General features: G+C 32.2%; 2 protein-coding genes across 2 annotated transcripts; one reads left to right on the top strand and one right to left on the bottom strand.

Annotated features, from left to right (window-relative positions):
* The first annotated feature begins 63 nt into the window (after positions 1–63).
* Positions 64–4,003, top strand: LOC136342597 (myoneurin-like). The gene is made up of 5 exons (XM_066288575.1): positions 64–85; positions 944–1,848; positions 2,155–2,342; positions 2,400–2,714; positions 3,707–4,003. The coding sequence occupies exons 2-5, from the start codon at positions 980–982 to the stop codon at positions 3,754–3,756; spliced, it is 1,422 nt and encodes a 473-aa protein (XP_066144672.1). The 5' UTR covers positions 64–85; positions 944–979; the 3' UTR covers positions 3,757–4,003.
* A 4,026-nt stretch (positions 4,004–8,029) lies between these two features.
* Positions 8,030–21,565, bottom strand: Gbeta13F (guanine nucleotide-binding protein subunit beta-1). The gene is made up of 8 exons (XM_066288580.1): positions 21,272–21,565; positions 17,369–17,455; positions 14,954–15,163; positions 14,777–14,900; positions 14,503–14,715; positions 13,791–13,953; positions 13,553–13,701; positions 8,030–12,231 (listed from the first exon to the last, which is right to left on the bottom strand). Exons 2-8 carry the CDS (start codon positions 17,423–17,425, stop codon positions 12,125–12,127), a joined length of 1,023 nt encoding a protein of 340 aa, XP_066144677.1. The 5' UTR covers positions 17,426–17,455; positions 21,272–21,565; the 3' UTR covers positions 8,030–12,124.
* Positions 21,566–23,027: the final 1,462 nt, after the last annotated feature.

Genomic DNA, 23,027 nt, shown 5'->3' with positions numbered 1-23,027 from the left:
GACAAAGTACAACACAAAAAATTTAACAATATTAATAGATTAGCCCCTATATCTAGAGATTAATTGGCTTAAAATTAATTTTCAGGTAACGTTCATTTAACCGGTAGGTATTTTCCTGTATATGTGCGAAAAATACACATACAGCCTCTACAACTTGAAATAATTTTACGATCAGAGATATATTATATCAGCGCAATCGCCTACTCTTAGTGTGTTTAGAACATATGAGAGCGTTCTGAAAACTCTTCTAAGTTTTATTGAATATTTCTTGACTTTTTATTTATTACCGTTGTTATTTATCTGTATTGTGTTTATTAATATTATTGTTTTATTTATGTTCCTCAAAACTGAAGAAGTAAATTTTTCTTCTTCTTCGCTTTTTACATATTAATTTAACTATTACCTTGCAATAGACCTTACATTGACCCTTTAAATTGACATATGTAAGTACCCGATAAGATATTTCATATCAATTATATAAAATTTAAAAAAGGAGTAGCTCATAATTCAATAGCTTCTTACTTCTATTGTCCATATTATAGCACATTTAATTATAAGCAAATAAACTAAGACATAAAGCTTGACCTGACGTTATCATTTAATGGGAAACCAAATTTTGTTACAATAAGTATCTAAGTAATATTTGCAGGCTTTCATGGAAAATAGGCTGACATAATTTTTGTAAACCAAAATACCTGAGAAATATGTTAAAATACCTGCCTTCGAAATACCTTGAAACATTTAGCTCAGAAAATCTTAGATATAAACTTCAAAATTATTCAAAGACAAGTAAATGTTGGTTACCTCTAACTACTCATACTTCCCTACATACAGTTTAAATTCGAAGTCAAAAATTTTCCAAGGACATCCTTATGTTTACTCGCAATTATGTTAATCTAAGAAAGTCTTTTTATAACTAAATAGATGAACTTTATATTTTCAGAATTTAAGTATTCAAGCTTTTCATTGGTTCAACACCATGATTGAGCCATCTACTAGTAAATCAATGTTAACATATAAAGTACGAAAAGATGTTTCATCAAAAATGCCAGATTTGTTGCCTTTGAATAAAAAGAAAGCAGTCAGTTCCATAACTGCAGAAAACAATAACAATAATAATGTAGAAGCCAAGTTCTCAATGCTTAAATATCAGAAGCCTCAGAAAGCATCAGATAAAAAAAATTCTGAAAGTATTATCTTATGTGAAAATGGCCAATCCAATAAGAGAGGTGGAATGAAGAAACTTGACATTATAAATCATGATAAAGATGCAAATGAAAATGTGAATGTTGTCAAGTTCCAGCATAGAGAAATCAATATAGAAAAAGAGAAGCCTACAAATCGGGGCACTATTCGAACTCTTTCTATTGCAGAAGCTACTAACAATAGAAAGCGAACAGCTTTTGATCTATTAAGTGGTACTGAAATTTGCATTGAAGAGAGTAAAATTAGAAAGATTGAGACTGAGGAAAATAAATACCCAAATTTAGAAAAAAATGAAAAATTATTTGTCAGGTTGGTAAAGATGGATATATCAGACAAACTAAACAAAACCTTTCCAAATGACAAAAATGATGCTAAAATAAACTTAAACTTATCAAGAGATTTACCAGTTTCTAGAGTATCTGTAATAAGGCAGCCAACAAAAAAGGTTTCCAAATCCGAACTACAGAAGCAAAATTTCATTAACATTAACAAAACAGAGAGTATGAAAATGGAGGAAATGTTATTAAAAAAGTTTAAGAGGTCTCAAGAAAAACAGATATTGTTAGGAAATTCCGGACCCACATCAGACACTAGTGAAAGTGATATTGAACCTTATGTATATGAGAAGACAAAAAAATCTGTGTAAGTTTGCTAGTTTTAAACATGGATCTCTGATGAATGGGTGCACACATATTGCGCATTCGGCTATCCAAAAAGTGCGTACTGAAGACGAGAATATTATCGTCAGATGCTGCCTGCGTTTATCTAACATATTACTACATGTCTTACTAAATCAAAAACAGGCAAAAACTCGGTCATATTACCGCACTAATGCGGATGCCCGGATATAGCAATAATTAACATGAAATTGTTAATGCTCTCCTTGTAATGATTTTGTTAATTTCTCCTCTGAAAAATATTAGAAATTAAATTGTTTTTGATTTTTAGTTATGAAACATATGAACAGGTAGAAGGGAATAATGGCCAAATGGTTCTACAATGTTTGTTGTGTCCATTTAGCGGAGAAACGTTCAAACAAATGTCCTTGCATTATAAATTTAAGCATAGGGAAACTCCCATAGAAGAAATGCATTTTTGCAACATAAAAAGCTGCAAATTTAAAACTATTCATCGGGGTAAACTTTAAACATTTATCATGGATTTCCATTAGGCTCAACTATTATTCTATTTAGGCATGTTAAAGTGGCACATGAGGAGACACATGCTAGCCTCTGATAAACTTGAAACCGACATATATCCATGTACGCAGTGCGACAAAGTATTTGACCAACGTAAAGGGTTTCTTATACATCTAAAACATATGCACAAGGACCCGGTAGTGTCTGATTCGGACGCAGTTGATAAAACTGACTATCCATGTGCCACATGCAACTTTAGAACCTCAACCAAGCAAAATCTTAAGGCCCATATTTATAGAAGCCACATACCTGAAGAAGTGAAACGCAAGTTTAAATGCAACATATGTGGATTCGAAACTAATTACAAAAGTAAGTGAAGTAGTACATTTTTAATTCAATCATTAAAAGTTGCGTTTTTTGCATGCTTTATTCATGGATTTGGTGTTTGCAATGGCTTATTGGTTACTTTAAAGTTCAGTTTGCCGGTTTTTGGTACATGCATAAGTTTGATTTGTTGCTTGATTTGGTGTTGTATTGTGTGATTTTGGTGCAAGCCCCCTAATAAGATTTTGTGTTTAATCTTGAGTTTTGTATAAGACACATTATCTAAGTCTATGCAATACATAAATATCAGTTTAAATAAATGGCCAATAAATATTACTGAACAGGAGCAATATAGCCGAATGAGCGGCTAATTAGCGAGGGTCGTCTGGTTTTTCTACGACACACGATCAGTTTGTCATCTATTTTAATGTGTGTCACTAATTTACAGACATTTTGATTGCTCTTGTGTATTCAGCTGTGTGTGTACACAATATTTCTACCAATTGTTGCAAAAACATATTTATCCAACAATAGTCGTTCAGGGATACATTTGAGAAAATTTAAACATTATTAAAGGAACACAGAGATTAACCTAATAACAACTAATTGGGTCCGCTGGCTTAATTTTGTTGCTCTTTGAGGATTTTAATCGGATAAAATTTCCGCTTAGAGATAGAGTGATTATCTCTTCAGTAGTATTTATACAATCTTACAAGTTGTTTGATAAAACGTTGCAAATATTTTAAATATAAATTTCTATTCCAGCTTTTGTGGCTATTATACCTGTGAATCTAATAGCTCTGGACGTATCTGTATTCTCAAAATTTTTACGAAGCTAAATTGATTTTCTGAATTTAGGTCAAATATAATTTTCTTAGCATCCATTTTAACCGACGGGTTAATTAAAATATTCGGGAAAAAGAACCTATCCTCAATATAGTAGCAAATAGAATTAAAACAGTAAAATAGAGAGTAGAGTAATAATAAGACCCATATCAACACAATAATGCAAATTTCAGCCCAAATCGTTGTTTTAGATTCGTTTAAAAAACATTTGTCACGGGTTCATCTTAAACAGGACAAATGAGATTGACGAATAACGTTCACATCAGCAAATTATTTCAGGCTGGCTTCCAGGAGTTATTGCTTCAGGGGTCTTGTATAATATTTAATTTATAATTTAATTTTCTTATATTATTTGCTTATTATGAAATTAGTTAGGAAGCAAATGTGTTTGTTCCTAGAATTACCCTTTTATGTGTGCAAAAAACAGTATGTCTCAATGTATGGCACTGCTTTTTTGATTGGTGCACAAATCTGGTACATATTTTTTTTTTAATAAATAACTAAGCAAAAATGTAAGTGTAAATTAAATATACGAAAAATGGTCAGGGAAATGGCATTTGCCTTAAACAGGAGCTTGAGGTTTTGGAACCAATTTAGTACATTTGTAACATATGTAAATTTTTAGTTCAGTTTTGATTCATGCAGTCTCAGATAAATTTCAAATATTATGAAATTAATAAAATATTTATGTATAACCGAATGGGAATTGAAAAATTATGCCTATTAAGCGTGATAAAAAAAAAACATACGAGTGTATATGTAACTATTTTTATAAAAACTATTCGCACTTATTCATTCAAACTAAATACTTCTAGTAATCAGCGACAGTACTTATGTTAATTAACATTGAGTACTCCAATTAATATTTAATTCATAGGCCATGTTTTGTGCATTCTGTACTTCATAATCTTATAACACATTGACCCCTTTTAATGTACCATTTTGTAAGAAGCAGCAACCTTCGTAGTCCGACAACTAAGACAGGGTTTGTATAGATAGCGGTTCGTTATACAGTGACCCTGCCAAACTTGCCAATGTCTCCTGTGTTCCATCAATCAAAAAATCAAACTCTCCGCCGATTACATTGTAATTAAATACTTCACGGCAAAAGAGCGAATCAAAGATAGGGATCTTTGATTGAGAAGCTTTAATTAGCAATGAAATTAGAATGAGTTTAGAATTATTTATCTGTAATGATGGCAAACGCGGAGTGTATTCGTCAGAAATAACTTTAAAAGGGGCGAATTTGTGATTGAATACAGTTAAGATTTTATTAGCCTAATATAGGTTAGTGAACGGAAAGAGGAGAATACTCAAGATGAAACTAAGTGTTATATGTACCTTTTTAAGTACAAGGATCAGGCATTTTATAGTGATGCCACACAGGAAACTGGCAAGCTGGAAAGGCCGGTTAATAACTTTAAAACAAACAGCAATCTTTATATTAAAACTTGCGGATAGATTACCAAGGTTGGTACTTGTTCTAAAACAGAGCATCCAGAGGGGTCAAAAATTATTATATGATTATGGACATTGAAATAGAGAACTATAAAAATAATTATATAAGTTAACATAGCTATATATAATTGATTTAAACATTTATATTTCAAAAAAATTATGCGTCTGTGAATATAATTGAAATGGGATTAGGTTTCCATATTTCTTTCTTCTGCACACACAAATTTGGTGATTACATCTTAAGATGTTCATTCAAATTAATATAATAGATTAAAGGAGTTAGAAATATGGAAAATATAAAATTCACTGTACAGTTTAAAGATTATGTGTATACCACGATATTTAAAGTTGAAACCGTATGCAAATCATCCTCTATGCTGTAATAAATAGAAATATAGAACGCCTTTTGAGTAGCTGTGTCCGAGGTAAGCAGGTACTAAATGACTTTTAAGGCATTAGGGCGTTCTGTAATTTTGTTTGTAATTAGTGCCTTCAACTTACGGACTGTTTAAATGGAAAATTTATATGAAAGATGTTGAAAATCAAATATTTTATTATATATTACTGGTGTAGCTAAACCAGAATCATCAATAATTTTACTGCCAATAATAGTATACAGCGTGACTAGTAAATGAACGTATTCATTTGAATGAGCCAAGAATATTCCCCTAAAGGGACTTATGCACACTAGTTGCTTGCAAGTGCTCACTATTCAGAATTTTTCTAATGCCACTTGTGTGTGTACGTCTTCATAATACATCAGAAATGATCAGTAAAAACTGCTCATTTGAGAACTATCAACTTTTTCCTCACAGTCAACACATCTTAAATTTATAGGTACTATTTCAAATCTTTCATAAATAAGCTTATACTCGACAAAAGAATACGTCTACTTACTCGGAATTCTGTTAAGAATTTGTAATTCAACATTTCATCTTTGTCATGTAAAAAGAAGAATATTTTTATAAAAGTAAATATTAGATTATCTTATTTATGCGTAGAGGCTACTTATATTTTAACAGGTAGCATTATAGATTTGGACATCTTTGGACTTTGTAGGTATACAAAAAATATAAAGAGAGTACAATTATTAATGGTATTTTATATGCAGTTCATGCCACGAAGTTGCTTTTAAACCTTTCAGTACGTTAACTTAATTTAAATATAGAAATAAGATGAGTTTATGTCAACGCTTTAAATCGACAATAATGTATAATTGAATAGCAAAAGTTGTTTTTTGCGATGGTGGTTTATGAATTTAATACATGCCTTTATTTAAGTTTGACAACATTTGATAGGTTTTTAGTAATATTTTTATGTGTATAAATAACGAACATCTCAACAGAAACATAAAATTTAATATCTTTTTCAGTTTTAGTGTTGCTAACACTAGACAGCTTTGAAATTTTTAACATTTTAACTGCAAGTAGAATGTGAAAGAGAGTCGTTCAACTGGGTCTCAAGCAGGTACAAATTAATTTTGTTTTTAATATATTTTCCACACGGCTGTTCTATATTTTGTGAAACTTACTAAATTTTTACTGTGAGACTTACTGTATAGTAAAAATTTGAATATTTCAAAAACTGTAAAGTTGCTTTTGGAAAATATGATAAATTTTTACAGGGTGTCCATTTTCGTTAGTTTTACAGGGTACACGGCATAGATAAGAAATATGAAATAGGTAAGTTTCGAGTTTTGACTGCAGCTTATTTGTCCAAAAAGCCTCGTGCTATCTTTATTTGTTTCCTGTCCATAAACGGGATATTTTTTAAAATTGGCCATTTTCGACTATTCGTTGCATTTCGGCTATTTCAGTTAACGAGAAATTGAAAACAGTCCCTTATAGACTTTTTTCCACAGAGCCCAGTGGCGAGCTCAGATGTTTTTATAAAATGGTTGGTTTTTAGATTACTAAATGTAACTACGTTTTTTTTTTTCATAAGACACCCTTAATATTTTTACACCTCCAAAGGGCATTTGCTTTTTAGCTTTATCTATATACATATTCTTATTGTTTAATATAAAAATGGGAGTTCAGTTTAATAATAATGAAATGCACAAAGACTATACATAAATATATAAAAATAAATCTGTGTTTTTTATGTGCGCTCTGGGAACTTCTAATTAATATGAAAATGCAACTGTGTCTGAGATCATTTTAAGTTTATGTTTATTAAGATTTGTTGCAGTGAAAGAGTCGAAACTTTGGCCATATATTACATATCCAGGTGAATTTCCAAAGCTAAATTACACGTTTTTGTTGATTGAACGCATTTTCGTGAATGTCAAATGCATGGAATTATCTCTAAAACCGGTCTAAAACGCCATCACTTGAATTCAATGTCAATACATGATTGTTTATTTTATTAATACGACAAACTTAATTGTTATAAATATTGCCAATAAAGCAAAAGGAACTAAATATTTTATCATTATTTTCCCTTCTTTGTTGGGCTATATGAATCCCGAGTTAGTTTTGGTCATCAAATTCGTTACTAGTTTAAAATTTTATCGTCACAAGGGCAGGAAATTGGGTATTTAGTTCTTCTTTTGTGTGCTATTTTTTGTAAGTATAAAATCAATAAATATATAAGAACCAAATATGTTTAGGTTGCCTAGAAGGAAATTTCGCTCCTTCATCCTTTATCTCCTGCTATAACAATGTTTGCTATGGTTAAGTACCTGACAGTCTTCCCCGCTAGTTCCAAAAAATTATTCTTTTGCGGTTAAGATTGGAGCTCAAAAGGAAATTCAACGAAAAACTGTCCTATAGAGAATCTTACGCGAGGCGTTCAAATATCGCCGACTACATTGCGCAAGAAAGTCATTGCAAGGGAAACGAAAAAGAGAATTTAATTTGGTAGAAACTAGAAGATCCGGAAGGTTTATGTTTTTATTTGATTTCTCTGAATCGTATGAATACAAGCCACTCGTAAACCTTGAATACAACTGATGCGCAGATCAATATGCCTTTGAACGATTGAAATTAGACTGTGCTTGTGAAGGGCGAATTCTACACTGCCTGGGACCTTTAGTTCAGAGGAAAAACAATATCTGTTTTTTATTTACTTTATTTTGTAGTTTTACATTACATTATTACATATATGCTATATCATACGACAATCTTCAATGTACTTCATTCATATTAATCAGTAACAATAAAAAAAGACAATTTGACTAAATCTACTTTTTTGAAAAATGATCGCTGTACCTCAAAATCTTATCAAGAACGATTTCAAGATAACGCGATTTTACCTTAACCTTACGTAAACAAGTACAATAGCAAAATAACAAAAAGTTAACGTGATTCGACACAAATATGGCCTCTATGTTACCTGAGCCACTTTTGTAGTCAACACGTCTTGGTTCAGATTTCATCATGTTTTCTTAGGAGGTATTTTATGTAATGAACGAACGTAGAAGCTTGGTCATTGGAGAATCGGACACGACTCTAATTTTCAATGCTTCATTGTTCGCTTAGTTTGTAACAGAGCAAAACTGTCTTAAGTAGCAAAATTTTCTTTCGAACGGAACAAAACTAGACGCTGCGAAAAACAGCTGTATAGAGGACTTATGTATTATACAAAGCTCGACGGACAAAAATATTGAAAAAGGGTATAGTGAAAAATTGTTATAATTCAGAAAATTAAGCAGGGTATAAAAATTAAAACACAGCTACATGCATTTTGTGCCAAAAAGAGAATCAGTTTTATCAGACGTAGGGTGGATATTAATATTTGTGATTTCTTTGTTCCTAACGTTATAAAAACACATTCACAAAGCCTAAGTGGGTGTTTCATCCCAAAGAATCCAAATTTACTTATCAGATTATTAGATGGATCTTTTGATATAATACGGGGTCTAGACAGGCTTTATTGGGATAGCTGCACCTGCGTTTTTGTGGATATAATCGGAAAATAGCTTGAAATTTTTTGTAAATGTCGCAATTTAAACCACAAGGTTTTTTCCTTTATATTCAACTCAAACAAGTAGAGCTGAATTATCATTTACAATGTAACATTTCACCCAGAGAAATCTGTTTTTGCTCTATATCTCAAAGGATCTAAACACCCAACCGTTTTTTCTTAACCTTAAGCTTTCATATATACAGTACATTAGCCTTATTTCACTAGATTAATAAATAATCTTAAAACAAAAAGTATACATGTATATTAATACAAAACGAAATTTCAATTATGCACTGAACAGCTTTAAATTGTAACCACGAAAATGCCGTTTTGGGATAATATAACTTTCCACAAAAACAGATGTTCGTGATTTTTGGTAGAAAAAATGTGCGGAAATTAAAACAATCTTATGTAGTTTAGACAGTTGGAACGAATCAAACTTTCATACTTAAATATATTCACGGAAATTTTTTACAAGTCCAAGCAAAAAGCTTCAATAGTGGATATTTTTATTACTATCATTTACTCTACGTAGTTTTTAAATTAAAAACGCTAATTTTCTAAGGTTATGCAGTAAATGCTTTATGGCCAAACTTAGTAGAATAATTGTCTTAAAACGTACGAATAATTTTTGGCATTTTCAATTATTATAGGTAACTGAACTTTAATATTTTGTGATATGTTAAACACATTGTAATATCACTGGATAGCCTGTCTTCTTAATAACTCACGATTTTCATTCTTTGTGCTGAAATATCACTGTTATTAGTATAGAAAAAACAACTGGTAGTAACGGTTACCTAAAAATCGTGCGATTCACATTGTGCGCATATTCGATATTATCGACATTTTACTCTCATTGATTTTCTACTTTTAATAGTCTGAATTAGGCAACTGTTTTTTTATTTATTCTAATAGATTTGTCTGAATGTATACCACCTTTTACATCTCTATCAATTATAGCTCGCTCATGGCTTTTTACGGGAACATAGATACAGTAACGAAATAAAAAATCTACAATCATCCATTATTTTTATATGTAAAACTGCAGTTTTTTTAAATTCTAAGTTTTAAAATACTAAGGTGTGTTGTAAAGCTGTGTACCCGACCAAGCGAGTGATAAAGAGCAATTATTCACTCGTGTTAAATAATGTTTGCTTGCTCACTCTATTATGTGCGGTTCATGTATTCTAGAGCTGCTCAGTTGCCTAGTTGATACACGGCTCACTTTGCCTCTTTCAATTTTAAATATAGAAGTTATCACTTTTATATTAGAGAACGACTTCTGCTAGATTTCTTTTATTATACCAGGCGATTTTCACTTCGCCAGAATCTGATCTTCCCACCAGCTGACATTAATTTCTTGAGTAAAAACCCAAAGTAACTTATTACTTATGTTCAAAATAATGGAATTACATTTGTTCAAACGGGACTGATTCAATCGAGAAAGTTAAGTTTCAATGTAGAAAATCTGCACTGAAACTTAATCATGGATGTCCAATACATACACACACACACACACACGTTACAAAAAGTATGCAATTTTATTCAACTGGAAATTAAAAAATTATTTCATTCGAACTTGTTGAGCTCTAGCGATGCTTAATTTTGTGCTATCAAATGAAAATCAAGTCATACCAGACAAGTTCCAAGAAAAGTCCCTTTCTAAGTTAACACTCCTCCTAATTCAAATCATGATATACAAGTTTAAATGAAAGATTTATCATGGGTTCACCGTATGCGATATACATATGTGCCAAAAATGTTTGTATCAACAAACGCTTAAAAAAAAAACGATGGCGAAAACTTAAACTTCCATGTGCGTCAATGTTATTAACACTCAAAGACTGTGAACAGCTGCCTTTTACATATACATAGACTTTGATATTAGACTTGTAGCCAGGCCATAAACGTTTTACTGCACATCATTGGCTTAAAATAATTACTTTACAAAAGTGTTCGACAACATTACAAAAAACATAACAAAACGAAACCATCAACAAAAAGCCCAAACTGACTTATAGTAAGTTAAAGATTAACTTTGCATAGACGCCATTTTTTAAAAATGACGCGGCAGTATTTTCCTTCACCGTTTGCCGATGGTGTCCTGATGGTCCAGAATAATACCTCTGCGTTCTTACATCGTAGACGAGTGGGGAAATAAAAACTTGTATACAACACATTATTTTTGCCACAAATTTTAATTGCATTTAAACGCCACTCGCTACATAAGCGTAAGAACACACTAAGCTCGTTATGGCACCAAAATAACCTTCGGTTATCGTTATGACTAGCTAACCCTTACCGTATCAAACAGATCAAAAGTCTAACCTTAACGAGTTGATTCGAAATAGATTTTTCAAGGGTCTGGTCTAGACCCAAATAGGCCAAGGCCAGGCTTACTTTTTATTCAGATTCTTTAGAAAGCTGGATGAAGTTTTCAGATATAGTAATAAAACTATTTGGTCTTTTTTAGATGTCTAAGTTCTTTGTACTCTCCTAACAAAATATTTCTCAGATGTTGTGCAACAGAAGTGGTAAGCCGAGATTCTGACGATTCCTTTGGTATTAATTAATTTCAAAGTACAACACATTTGCAAGGTTATAAATCAGGAACTACCCACTTCTATTTTTCATTAATAATTGCTTAAATGTACGTTGATCTGAATAAAAATCGGCTCGATGTCTCACCTACAACACTTAAAGTGATTTCCAACTAATGAAAAACTCAAAATAAACGAAAACAAAACTAAATATGGAACTGTTTTATTCGGTTGTTGCAATGTTTTTAACAATTATTACTAAATAAATAGTCACTAATTATACATACACACACATACAGGCCTCTAACTTTTTTGGAAATAATCACAAAATAATAACTTAAACCTACTACTAGCGTAAATACGAAGCTTGAAACTGTTTTATCCGTATAAAAATATAGTATAAAGCAGTATAGCGATAAAAAAGGAAACTGAAAATATTTATACAGTACACTATAAATAAAAAATATATATAAATTACAAAATTGAAGTTACCTTAATAAAATGCATATTTCTGACAGTGCGACATGGCTTATCGATCCAGTCCAAAAGCTAAGAATGCCTACACTCAACATGAAGATATGAACAATGAAGTGTAAACGACAAGTGACCGTGTGAAGAAAACAAAAAAAAAAGAATCACTGCGTGATGTAGGTGAGATTGTAACGGAAATTTTGGCTTTTACATGGACACGCATGTCCTTTAGTTCCAAATGCGGAGGAAGCTATCCCAAGAACCTGTACCAACAGCCATGCCGTTTTCTGTTACGCCTAGACAACTTACTCTGTTGTCGTGTCCAGCTAGGATACCTGTAAAAACGGTTAAAATATTCATATACGCATATACCTTGGAGTTTCTTTGAATGTATGATTTTAATTTATATTTAAGAAAATAAGGAATGTTCTTATTTTGAATACTTTTAACCCAATACGGGCTGTACCAACATTAGTATGTGTACAGGTATATCCCATGATTCGGCAGTCATAGACTGAAGGTAAGTTCCTAAACCAATTTCAGGTTACCGCCTTATGCGTAGCAAAAAAGTATCGCATCACCAACCTTCTTATACATATACTGATAAAGAAAGAAAATACAATATGTTACTTTAGCAATTAATGGTATTAGCGACAATATAAAGAAAAAAAAACAGCAACCTTGACAGGTAAGTGAGGTAGGTTTTTTTGGTATTTTTGTAATTTTATATTTCATAAAAAAATGAATCGTAAGTTTATGCAATGTTTACAACAAAACTAATTAGAATTTTCGATATACGGGGACGCGTAATTTTTTAAAATTTAAAATAACAATATATTTGCTTTGCTTCTAGAAATATTGATACTAATACGTCTTTGTCTGATACATTAGATGTCTTTTTAATTTTGCTTCTTTACTGACTGCACTCATTTCTCATGTAATCGTCATCTCATAGATTATATATAATCTACCTAGTCTGTCAATCACGGGACACTGCATAATAGTGTTACAAAAAGAAAGTAAATTCTCATTTTAACATGAGGAATTATAGCAGTGAATGGAAAACTTAATGCCAGAAAAACTGAAAACTATAATGAATATTTCAATAAAATAGGTTTCTCCTAGGAAACTGGGGATAAGAAAAGGAACGTATTTGCTTATTTTGATGCATTTATGCGTTCCTTCAGATATCTTCTTGTGTGGTGGTACTGCTAACAATGTTATGTATAATTTATTAGAATATCTTTTATTGATACCACAACATACCCAACCCTTTCATTTTTATTGTTTACGTGTTTCATGCAAATGCCAAAAAAACACGAAAAAGTTCTTTGTTCTATGTATGGTCAGGGATCAAGCTGTGTTTAACAAACCAATTATTAAGATCCACTTGAACCAATGAAATTATTGATTGAAATTGAATAATTAACAAATAAAATCAATTAATATGCTATTTAGCTACGGAAATGCAATTGCATGTCTGAGAAATCTTCAAATTTCAATATTTTTTACTTCAACAATTGATAACAAATGGAGCTGATTCTAGACATGCATTTGTATTTCGAAGGCGATCTACTAGGTCTTTGTTGAACGCACATTATTTAACGCAGAGAAGAACAAATATATAATAAACATTAGTAGACATTATGTACTTACCAGCTCTCTCAGTTTTCATTGAATCCCACACATTGCAGTTGAAATCGTCGTACCCTGCAAGAAGTAATCTTCCCGATTTACTGAAAGCCACACTGGTGATACCACAGATTATGTTGTCGTGGCTGTACATGGCTAACTCTTGATCCGCTCTAAATTAAAAAACAAACAAATACAATTATTAAAAAATCACAATAGTTCCAAAAAATAGTTGTTCATAGAATTTATGTGTAATTCTCACCTGATATCAAACAAGCGGCAAGTCGCATCGTCACTACCCGTCGCAAAGGCGTAACCGTTCGGGAAGAATGTGACTGCATTTATGTCCGACTCGTGACCAGGGAACGTTTGTTTACACATTCCTTCCCTAATGTCCCACAGTTTTGCAGACGCATCACATGCGCCTATAACACAGTTTTTGTTAATTCATTTTATTGTTTTTACAGAAAGTTATGATAAAGTAGACAATATACCAAGAAATAAGGAATCAATGAATGTTTTATCATGATAATTAACTTGAGATTAGTTTCTATGTTAAAAAATAGTATATTTTGTGTCAAACGCCCACAATACTATCTTGGTGCAGAAAACCAGAAGCTTTTTGAGTAGGTTTAACCGAATCATTAGTCAAGTCATTGCTATGTAAACTGTATTCCTACAATAACAAGGCATTTTAGAAATACAGTATATATAGTAAAACGAGTTTTTATTATTATTAGATAATTCAATATCATATCATAATGTCCTCATTTCAAGCGTGGCTATTAAATTAGTTTCGCTAAACTATTCGATTTTGCTTTCAAATAATATGATTAAATGTGTCAATATTGCGGAAATTACTCAGAGCATTATTTACATAGATTACAAACTCAGATTACGCCCTTAAACTAAATAGATTTTAAAACGTACTGACACCAATACATGCAATTTCGAATAACCGATCGATCACTTACCTGAAACGAATGTGCGCATATCAGGTGCGAGAGACAAAGACATCACGTCTCCAGTGTGTCCCAGAAAGCTAGTAACCTGTTGGCCCGTTTCAATGTCCCACAGAGCACAGGACATATCACCTGAACTGGTGACGATTTGGTTATCATCGAGAAACCGGCAACAAGACAGGTAGCCTGTGTGACCTGGTAGCTCTCGACTCACTCTGACGTTACCTTATTAAATTAATAACATGCAAATTTGAATTAAACAACCTGTGAAGCTGCTCTTTCTTACCTTCTCTAGTTTTTAGGCTATATATAGAGCATATGTTATCTAAACCACCGCAAGCGACATAAGAACCTGAGGGCGCATAAGCGCATGTCATTACCCAAGATGATCTAAGAGGTATAGCATGAACCTAAAGTAATAAACGGTTAACCGGCGTCAACAAAGTATGGCGGAAAGTCTAACCTTATTGGTGGTGTGACTATCCCAAACAATAAGTTTGCCATCTTGTGAAGCCGAAACCAGATTCCGGCTGTCCGAGCCCCAGTGCATGGCATATATCTTGGCTAAGTGTCCACGAAGGGTTCGGCGCGTGCGCATTTGCACTCGACCGATTGGTTCCAAGGTGGCGGTGGCCGCTGCCAGGTTTGTGTCGGCGGCTGCTTTTCGGGCATCCTATCAGCAAATTGTAACATTTGAAAATTTCACTACTTTTCGTTTAATAAAAGCATAAAAATTTATCCCGTCATTCAATTGCTCGCGGGTGGAGTTCCACACTCTCTATACCTGTTGTAATTTTATCTGCTTTTCGTTAAAAAGAAAATAATGATAAAAAAACAATAATAAAAAAAACAGCGAAATTCATTGCTTTAAAATCTCTAAGGCTTATATAAAAAACGTATCGCAACAATTAAAAATCCCATCTCGACAAAGTAATTCTCCTTTGATCATTGCCGTATAAACCGATAATAATTAATATAAAGCGCGTAGAATTCAGCCGCATTCAGCTTTAAATTCAACTTTTACATTCATACACATCACCTGGAAATAATAAATTAAGTTTGTATGCTTGACGAGGAATTTTTTTCATACGCCCTTTGCATCACACCCATCAACATCTTTGACTCGCTCTATATATTAAAACTATCTCTGACATCTTAGCTCGTTCTGACGTTCCACGTTTATCGTTTATATTTAACGGCTTATTAAGCAACTCTCTTGTAACACGTCTACTCCATCGTTCTCAAACTACATCTTTAACTTTTTATATTGTTTTCTTTGAGTCCCAATTCCTCCAACCGAAGAAAAATTTCTATAGTGGATCAATAATTGAAACTCTGTAGAAGTTCTTAGTGTTTCTGTATATAGTTTTTATTAGCAGGCAAATTTTTAAAAAAACATTATAAGTAATCAGAACTACATAACATTACTGTTATGAGTCAGTACTTATTTAATTTATTTGACCCATTCTGACAAATATTGCTGCACAAATATGACCTTAAAACGGATGCCAAGGTGTGTCATAATATACAGGGGTCTCGAATTCCCATGCGTTGCTTTGTATAAAACAAAAAGCAAATACATACATGCATATATATATATATATCTTTTAAACCTTAATAAGTAATCCATTCACCTGTTAAATCCATTAAAATTCCTTTAAATCAACACATTTATCAAGCAATCCTAGATGGCTATTATCTTACGGGCATCCACACTTTAATATTAATAATTAATAATTATTAAATAAACAAAAGTGTTTTTGACGGAAGTTGATGTAGTGCAGAACCCATAATTCGTGCAAGAATTTCAAATACTTCCATCTTAGTCAAAATATACATATGTATGTGCATGCATATGCCTTCACGGCTTTGCACATTGCTATCAGTGTATGAAAATTATTCCTCCGTCATGGCATGTAATATCAATTTGCTTCACAAATAACAGCTCACGTACGTTTTCCAATAACATATTAACTGTCTAAGCCCATTCGCAATCTCAGTCCTAATCTCCTAATGTGAACAACTCTAATTTATTAGCTAAGAAATAATAGCTTTTCCATGAAAACCTGTGTTATTAGCAAGTTTTAACGTAGCGTCACAAATAAACAGGTTTAGCCAGGTTAGCTGGCAGGTTAGGTCACCAACGAAATTCGTACGTCAACAAGAAAATGTAGGTAAAAAGTATCTGGGCCACTTTAGATAAATATTTTTAATAATTCTCGGAATTTTAAATACCCCAGACGTAATAGAAACTCAACATCATTGACGGATATTGATTCATTATTACAATGAAGCTTATCAAAGCTCATAACGCAAGTGGTATAAAATAATAGTCCTCATAATATGAATTGAATCCCCATCCATATTTATCAGCCATACATCCCCAAACCAATAAATAAGTTTATTACTACTTATTTACTTCAAGCAATGAATCACATTTCAATTATTTCAACGTATAACCAATGGTGGTATTAATTTGAATAGCGCGCATAGACTATAAACGGCGTTATAAGATTACAAAAGTAATCACCTATTTGATTTTATTATGCATTGTTTGAGCTTATCAGTATCAGGGACAGTTTAATCCCATCAAGCTACGTTTAACATGACAGGTTTAAAATGATACCAAAATTCATCTGATTAAAACGATTTCGGAAAACACAATATTATCTAACGTATTCGTGAAGCCCCAGAAATACCAATTCGTCATGAAAATAAATATCATGAGAATCATGGCCCTCCTGCGAAACATGTCTGAACTGTGTGAACATGTGAAAATTTGTTGGATAGTTCCCTTAAATTAAAATTATTTTTAAACTCTATAAATTATTCAGTCCATGAATTGAATATGAGGAAGGTAAATGAAAAGTTTTATTACCCGGATTGCATTTTTAAGTGTTTCAGCCTCCTGTCTTAAACTATCCAGCTCGTTCATACTGCTTCAGGGCCTCTACGAACAAAAAACCTGAAAAGAAAACGATTTTTGTTAATAATTTAAAGCTTATAATGGCACTACTTTTAATGGAATATGGGTAAATTACATCTGTCACATAGCTACTACTTAAGAATTTAAATCCCGTCTTGTATCGACTATTTTAAACCTGTTTCGGTGGTACATCCTTGCGTATATCAAAGGCACACGACACACGTCAATTTTTACTTAAGTAGTTTAAGTGGAGGCCTATGCTTACGTATATAGAGGTATTGTTGATTAAATGTAGGCACATAATTGTGAGAGCACGCTTTAATATTCGTCTTTTTTACACTCACAACAAGTAAAAAAAAAAAGTCAATTCAAGCTTCGATTCCACCAATCAGTACTCTAATCAAAACTTCTGTCAAATGAAAACTTAAGTGCATATTTAAAGGCGCTATATTATACGGTTGTCAAATCTAAGAAAGTGCGTCACTTTGTCTCATATAGAAACTTAAACATGACATATATCAACTTCCTTATGTCTGACACATAAAAGTATAGAAAAAGTGTCTTTAAATAAGTTCTATTGTAACCAATGGTGCCCTTCATTAAAAATAAAAGTTTTGTCACCCGTTGCTAGGGGTCGTCACCCTGTTGATCACAACCTCTTTAAAAATTTGTTAGTACAGACGTTTTCTTTGGCGTAATAAAGATCAATCAACACCAACAGAAGGGTATTTTAGAGTGATGCTTTAGGTACACTGTGGTTTAGTAAGTCATTAAATTTGCTATCTAGAGCCCTAATTCGCGTTGAAGATAGATATAAGATGAAAGTGTGAACTCATCACTCACATTAAACCATCTCATGCATAAGAATAGCGTTAAACACCGTGGATCCACTAAAACACAAATACAAAAATATTTGAAAACAGTGGGAAAAATATCGACAGATATATTAATGGAATTTTAAAAGAACAAATGTAAGATTATGCGTAACCAAAAAGGCAAGTGGGAACAACGAGACAAAATCTATTATAGCAAATGCTACATCCAATCGACATGTGCGAGATATACAGGACCCGATTAAACTCACAAAGACTTTCGGCGTTCCCGTATACTTTCAAAGTGGTCTGCCACAGACTTGATTAAACAATGTTGACATAGAAATGAGAGCATTTACTAAGGAGAGAAAATTACGTCCCAAATCATGTATTCAACGACTGACACTTAAAAGGGCAAATGGAGGTCGAAAACTGACCGCCCTACATGAACTCCACACCAAATTAATGAAGTCCATGAGAGCATACTTTCATAATATAGATCATCCGCTACCCAAAACCATATATCCTTTAACTAGCAACTGTACTCCACCAGATTTAACCAAAATGGAACACATACCACTGGAAAATAGCACAGATATAAACAAAACAGAAGAGGAGGGGAAAGAGCTCCATAGAAGACACTATAATATTGTGAACCAAGACCAAATAGACAAATTAAGGACATACAAATAACGTCAAGATGCGTTGTTACACTCTGAAAAAGAAAGTTTTATTTTCTTTATGTTAGATTACGTTATATTAACAAGTAACTCAATTGAATGGGTTATTTTCTGTCTATGGGAGGGGATACCAATGAAACTATCAAGCCGTGAATGATCTTTTTGATATCTATAAAATAATAATAGTGTTGGTGTTGATGATACAATCACCTATATAAAGTTGTAAAATTCTTTCAATTCAATACATCCCAAATTAGTCTCTAATTGTCCGACTTGACCTTCCCATGAAGTTTGCTTAATCCTGTCTATCGGAGGAAAGCTACCAAGGAAACCATCCAGCTTTTAGTTATCTACGCTACCTGATCTAATAAAAACTTTATTGCTATAAAAATGACACAAATTATTATAAAGCAACGTCAATGGTTTTTGAAATACCTACCTATTAATGCAAAACGATTTCTCTAAATTTTCTCTCCAATTCAATACAACAGGTGAAAATCAAAGTAGGTTATGCTATATAAAATAATCTTACAATTTCAAAACATATTAAAAATTCAAAAATGTATGGGTGTGCCACTTGAGAAACCAGTTAATTTTATGGTAAATTTTTAAACAATTGTTAATTATTTTGAATGCATAACTTTGTTTCCTCACACTTTCAACGGTACTAAAGATGTGACAATTGAAAATTGAATTTGCATTCAACAAAATTTTATGTTCTTTTCACTGGTTTTCTTGTATAATTTGAATATGTTACCAAAAGAAGCAATACAAATTTGTTAATGAAATAAATAACCAATTAAACTCAATGGGTAAAATAGATAGGTAAAAAACCTGTTGTAAAAAAGTACCTTTGTCCATATTCATTTTGAAAGGAACCGTGAAGTCAAAATTAAAAAACTAAAATCAAACTTTCTTACCTTTTTTTTTAATCCACTTAAATTTTTTAAAAAATAAAACAACAATTATATTTATGTAGTCAACATTAAAAAAAAAACAAGTTTAGAGTGAAAGTGTGACTGGTAAGCCAGTCGACAAAATGTGAGGGAACACTTTTGGTCTACATATAAGCGAATGTTCTTTCCTGAGATAATACTGATTTTTTTTCTTCTTATATGTGTTTGTTTTCTTTGTCAAATTATTGATAGTCAATACTAATATCTCACATAAACTATAAGAAAGAAATTATATTTGGATCAGCAACCCTCCTTAAAATTTACTTTTTGTACCATTCCTGAAATCCTGATCCTAAAATCTGGGAAATCTACAGGTATACTATGATATTGCTTTTTTAATTGCAGATATTAAATCTTTTAGTATTTAATATTTATATCTATCGGAGGTAGCATTTTAACTAATATATTTTATATTTTATGTGTATTGGTAGATACTGATCACCTGGAGGTTAATATACCTATATAGGGGTATGGGTACCTGTCCACCACCTGTCTTTTGCCAGACTGTAACTATCTGTGTGTTTTTACAAAAAGTGGTTGGAATTTTTCATCAAATGTCAGATAGACAAACATTCATGATGGTGGCTCATCACAACCCCACTGCCAAAGTTCACAGCATAAGAGCAACAAATACAATTATCAAGTAGATATCAATAGTAAGAGGTATGTACTTAGGGAAGCAAACTTACATAAAAACACTTTCGGGTTAAAGCCTCTATGAGTATTATTTGATCATATTAGAACACTAATTGTTCAACAGATTCATTTAATAAAATCCCATCTAAGAGTAAATTTACTTAGATATATGCAGATATTGGTACATATAAAATGTGGTCAAGAAAGGGGCAGTGGTAAAGCTAGTTTCATTCTTCCTGTCTGGCACAAACACAGCAAGAAAAATGACATAAAAAAACTAGGGTGTCAAAACAGAATTTGAAATTACACAAGGCCTATTCTATGGAAAACTACATATGTTGCAATAAAATTAATTGGGCCAATTTAAACTTCCATACAGGGAGAGCAAAGCATGTTTTAAAAGCTGGTTTATTAGCTATCCGGCCGACTGATGTGGGAATATAATTTTTGAGACACACCTAGGTATAATCAAGGATGGGTGTTTTTTCTAGTTGAACGATTAAAAGTAGTTTTGGAGAGGAGAATCAACTTATCCAGATGGCTGCCTACAAATTCCACGAACAAGGAATGCCTAGATTGGCTACAAATCGTGAAAAAATATTAAAATTAGGTGAATCTGACAGTTCTATTAAGAGACGCCATGACAGTCAATGCACCTGCTGGAAATCGTTCTTCCGCTTTTCAATTATTTCCAGCGCCTTGTTATGCATTTTTAAATACATCGAAAAAATAACCACCACTTTATAATTTCATGTATATTCTGTCACTCACCAAATTCCGGCCACAGCCTTCTATCTCTGGCTTTCGTCCGACTATCCTACAGAGCTGGTAAAATCACGAATACATTCGGGGATATGCATACAGTTTATGGCTATCCCACGCACTATTCATTAATTATTTTACACTAACAGGTTCATAAAATTAACTCTCACTACTGCGAAACAATTTTGCACAGATTTTCTTCGCGTTTTTTGTAAAATTTCCCTGATGAATTTGAGTCTTGGGTGCGGCGGTCCCGGTCCCTACTTTTCGTAACGATTATGGAGCCTGGAGTGACGTCATGACCGCCATTTTTAACAAACGCCACCTTTCGGGGTCATGGACACGTGTGACGTCATTTGAAAGGAACCCTGTAGATAATATCTGAATAATGAAAGTGGAATGTGGCTACCTTGCTATAGAGGGCGACACGTTTGAAAATCGAATTCAATTTTTTATGTAATTGAGCTTTTATTCGTTCTGAAATAAATGACTTAATAACTGTGGAGAAAAAATCAACAAATTTATGAAAAACATTGATTTTAATCGGCGAAGAAATAAAAAAAGCTAGAGAGGAGGCGATGAGCTTATAAGGTAGTCAACCACAAATTTAGAATAAAAATTAAGGTATCTTAGATTGGTCCCCTGAAACTGCAACTCTTTACCCCTTTAAGTTACCTTGTAACTCTGATGGTTTTCGAGATATTTTCACGAACCAAAAAAAAACCTGTAAATATGCTAAATTATTGTAAAAATCTATACGGTAATACTTAAAGCCATCTCCCACTGATCTCCATTTAATAAAAATTGAATTCGCTGTTCAACTGAAAAACATTTTTATCTCTTGTCCTTTCGTCGTATCTACGAATCTCACCGCTTTCGAGTTATTACTGATCTAGTAATGGAAAAGTTTCCAAACATTACAAATTGCAACGTACGTGTAAAAATATGATGTTTCATTATTGCGTCGGGGAAATTATTGCCTTACGAAGCTTTTCACAATTATTCAACTAAGGTAGTTTTGCACGTTCTAAAAAATAAAATACATCCTGGAACCATAAAGAAAAAGGTTAAAAATATTTGGAAATTTTAAAATCCTGTATCTCGGAAACAGAAGCTTTACAACCCCATGTTTATACATTATAAAGTTACTTTCTTAACTTTATTTTTGTTTAAGGAACATATTTTTAAATATTTCGTTATCAATTTAGAAACATCTTGTATAGCAATAAAAAGCAAAATGTATCTGTCTCTAAATTAATATGAACATAAGGGCATCGAACTTTTTGATATTCAAATTAATCTATTTTATGAATTCAAAATTTACCATAAATATAAATTATAAGGTATTTTCAAAAACTTACAGTTGCAGGATTTTAAACTCGATACAGTTTTCATTTAAATTTACACCGAGCAAGAAACAAAAAGTGCGAACTTTTCGAAAATCACCTGTATTTTTCTTTGCTGAAAATTAAATATTTTCTGAACACCTTCAAAATTATCAGTCAAAGCTTTTGTTTAGCCGAAATTGTCTGTTGAATTAAAGCCCAAGTTAATATTCTTAAAATACAAATGCACATATAATTAAAAAAAATCTTTTTTTTTTCTAGTTTGTGCAATGAGCAAATGAAATGAAAAATGATGAAAATTAATTTTGGCTCTACTCCATTGCTTCCACAGACAATACATTTTTAGATTTTGCTCGTTTTCTTAAAATCGGATGTGGTGCGTTCTCTATTCAAGACAACAAAAAAAAACGTGCAAACTT

Source organism: Euwallacea fornicatus, chromosome 12 (assembly GCF_040115645.1).
Source record: "Euwallacea fornicatus isolate EFF26 chromosome 12, ASM4011564v1, whole genome shotgun sequence".
Lineage (NCBI taxonomy): Eukaryota > Metazoa > Arthropoda > Insecta > Coleoptera > Curculionidae > Euwallacea > Euwallacea fornicatus.
The sequence above is the reverse complement of the archived record's forward strand: the minus strand, read 5'-3'. Positions and strand labels throughout refer to the sequence as shown.

Bases quoted from the DNA above. Each gene is read 5' to 3' on its own strand.
- LOC136342597 (XM_066288575.1), top strand. From the start codon at position 980: ATGATTGAGCCATCTACTAGTAAATCAATGTTAACATATAAAGTACGA. The intron at 1,849-2,154 runs GTAAGTTTGCTA...TTTGATTTTTAG, and splicing joins GAGAAGACAAAAAAATCTGT to TTATGAAACATATGAACAGG. The intron at 2,715-3,706 runs GTAAGTGAAGTA...TCGTTGTTTTAG, and splicing joins ATTCGAAACTAATTACAAAA to ATTCGTTTAAAAAACATTTG.
- Gbeta13F (XM_066288580.1), bottom strand. From the start codon at position 17,425: ATGAACGAGCTGGATAGTTTAAGACAGGAGGCTGAAACACTTAAAAAT. The intron at 13,954-14,502 runs GTAAGTGATCGA...ACTGTGTTATAG, and splicing joins TATGCGCACATTCGTTTCAG to GCGCATGTGATGCGTCTGCA. The intron at 12,232-13,552 runs GTAAGTACATAA...CCGTTTTTACAG, and splicing joins AATGAAAACTGAGAGAGCTG to GTATCCTAGCTGGACACGAC.